This window comes from Otolemur garnettii, unplaced genomic scaffold (genome assembly GCF_000181295.1).
Source record: "Otolemur garnettii isolate 467f Iridium unplaced genomic scaffold, OtoGar3 scaffold00285, whole genome shotgun sequence".
Taxonomy (NCBI): domain Eukaryota; kingdom Metazoa; phylum Chordata; class Mammalia; order Primates; family Galagidae; genus Otolemur; species Otolemur garnettii.
The window spans coordinates 438,467-440,650 of record NW_003852680.1 but is presented as its reverse complement, the minus strand read 5'-3'; the positions used below and the strand labels follow the sequence as shown (position 1 = coordinate 440,650).

Sequence of the window (2,184 nt, the reverse complement as noted above, 5' to 3'; positions counted from 1 at the left end):
GTGTGTTTTGTAGAAAAGCTGGTAATGAAATTTCTCTGCTTCTGTTTTTCTAGAAATGTCTTTCTTTAAAAAAGAAAGAATGAATGAAATATCTCAATTTCTCTTTGCTTTCTGAAGGATAGTTTTGCTAAATATGGACTTCTTGGTTGGCAATATTTTTCTTTCAAGATTTAAATATGTTATCTTGCTGCCTTCTGAACTCATTTGTTTTCTGATGAGAAATGGAATAATCTTATTGAGGATCTCTTGTGTACGGCAGGATGTTTCTTTCTTGCTGCTTTCAAAATTTTCTCTTTTTGTCTTTTGACACTTCGTGTGTTTTGGTGTAAGTGTTCTTAATTTTCTCTGTCTCAGGGCTCTGCAAAATTAGTTATGACAGTTTCTGCTTATTTTTGGATGTTTCTATGAGAAGACAAGAGCTTGACAATTCCAACCTTGCTACTTTGCTAAAATTTGGGGGAAAATTCAGTCTATTTTTCTTCAACTCTTTCATTACCCCTCCTGTTTGGGGACTATAATTATACATATGCTAAAATGCTTGAAATTGTTTCATTGCTCACTGAGTCTCTGTTCCTTTTTGTACTTTCTCTTTTTTTCTCTATGTGTTTAATTTTTTATAGTTTTTATTTATTTTTATTTTTTATTTATTATTATGGTTTTTTTTTTGACAGAGTCTCACTTTGTTGCCCTTGGTAGAGTGCCTTGACATCACAGCTCACAGCAACCTCTAACTCTTGAGCTTAAGTGATCCTCTTGCCTTAGCCTCCTAAGTAGCTGGGACTATAGGAGCCTGCCACAACACCCAGCTATTTTTTTGTTGTTGTTGCTGTTGTCATTGCTGTTTAGCAGGCCTGGGCTGGGTACGAACCTGCCTGCCTTGGTGTAGGGTATGTGGCCGGCGCCCTACCCACTGAGCTACGGGTGCCGCCCTGTAGTTTCTATTGTTATCTTCCAATTAAGTAATCTTTTCTTCTGTAATGTCTAATCCCATCCAATGCATTTTTTTTTAAGATTACAGTGTTTAATTTTTATCAAGTTACATTTCTACAACTAGCAGGATAACAAATGAGTTACTAGGACTCAGACCTCATCCTTGGTAATCTTTACTGGGCGATCCCAATTACACCACAAGCCAATTGACCTCCAGCATTTCCCGTCTTTGTACTTTCTTCATTTCCACCTTTGCCCAAGTCATCTGGTTTTTCGTGGACCACCATTGTGCGGCCAATGATGGAATATTCTCCTGAGAGTGAGATCATAGAATCTTCAATAGACACAATGGCCTCACCATTTTTGCCGGCAGTCACATTGCCCAGATCTCCAACATGCCTCTCTTCATCATTTGGCCCACCATGTTTTTTGGATTGAGGATTAAAGTGAGGACCTGCACTGGTACAGCCTTGTGTATTATCTCCAAACTGATGGGCATGGAATCCGTGATCACCTTCAGCCAGTCCTGTGATGTGTCCCTTTACCATAACTGGTCCATTTCCCTGCTGCTCAAAGTGGATGGTGCCCTGCACTGTGCCATCACCCTTCAACACACACACCGCCTTCATTATCATGTCTCGCCAGGCACAAGCGCTGGTCTGGGCTTCAAGAAACTAGAGAAGAAAGAACCTCTGCAGTAGATGGCGGGGCAAACCCTCAATGCATTTTTTAATTTTAATTTTTTTATCTCTATAATCTCCATTTGGGTTTTTACAAATATTTTTTATGTCTCTCCACATACTCTTTCTTTCCTCTACCTTTTTGATCTTATAGGGTATATTTATGATAGTTGTTTCAATGATTTTATCTACTAATTCTGTCATTTCTGGATGTATTTCTATTGATTGATTTTTCTCCCCATAATGGTTTGCATCTTCTGCCTTGCACGGCTGGTTATATTTGATTTGACATCTGGTGCTGTGAATTTTTACCTTGTTGAGTGCCAGATTTTGTTGCCATTATTTCTTTAAATGTTTTTGAACTTTGTTTTGAGATGCAGATTCGTCCTTTCAAGGATCACTTTGAAGTGTTGTTAAGTAAGAACAGAGTGACCCGTAGTCAAGGGTCCACATGGCCACCTCTGTGTCCTTCTAGTTTCCTTCCCAAATGCTCCATGTGTTGTGAGATTTTCCTATGTGGAAGTTAGTGACCTAATCCCAGTCCTGTATGATGTATTGTGATTTTTTCCTCCTG

The 2,184-nt window shown here is 38.9% G+C and overlaps 1 protein-coding gene across 1 annotated transcript; it reads right to left on the bottom strand.

Moving 5' to 3' along the window:
- Positions 1-999: 999 nt before the first annotated feature.
- Positions 1,000-1,584, bottom strand: LOC100957400 (superoxide dismutase [Cu-Zn]-like). Its single transcript, XM_012813625.2, has one exon. It carries the CDS (start codon positions 1,563-1,565, stop codon positions 1,104-1,106), a length of 462 nt encoding a protein of 153 aa, XP_012669079.1. The 5' UTR covers positions 1,566-1,584; the 3' UTR covers positions 1,000-1,103.
- Between the last annotated feature and the right edge of the window lie 600 nt (positions 1,585-2,184).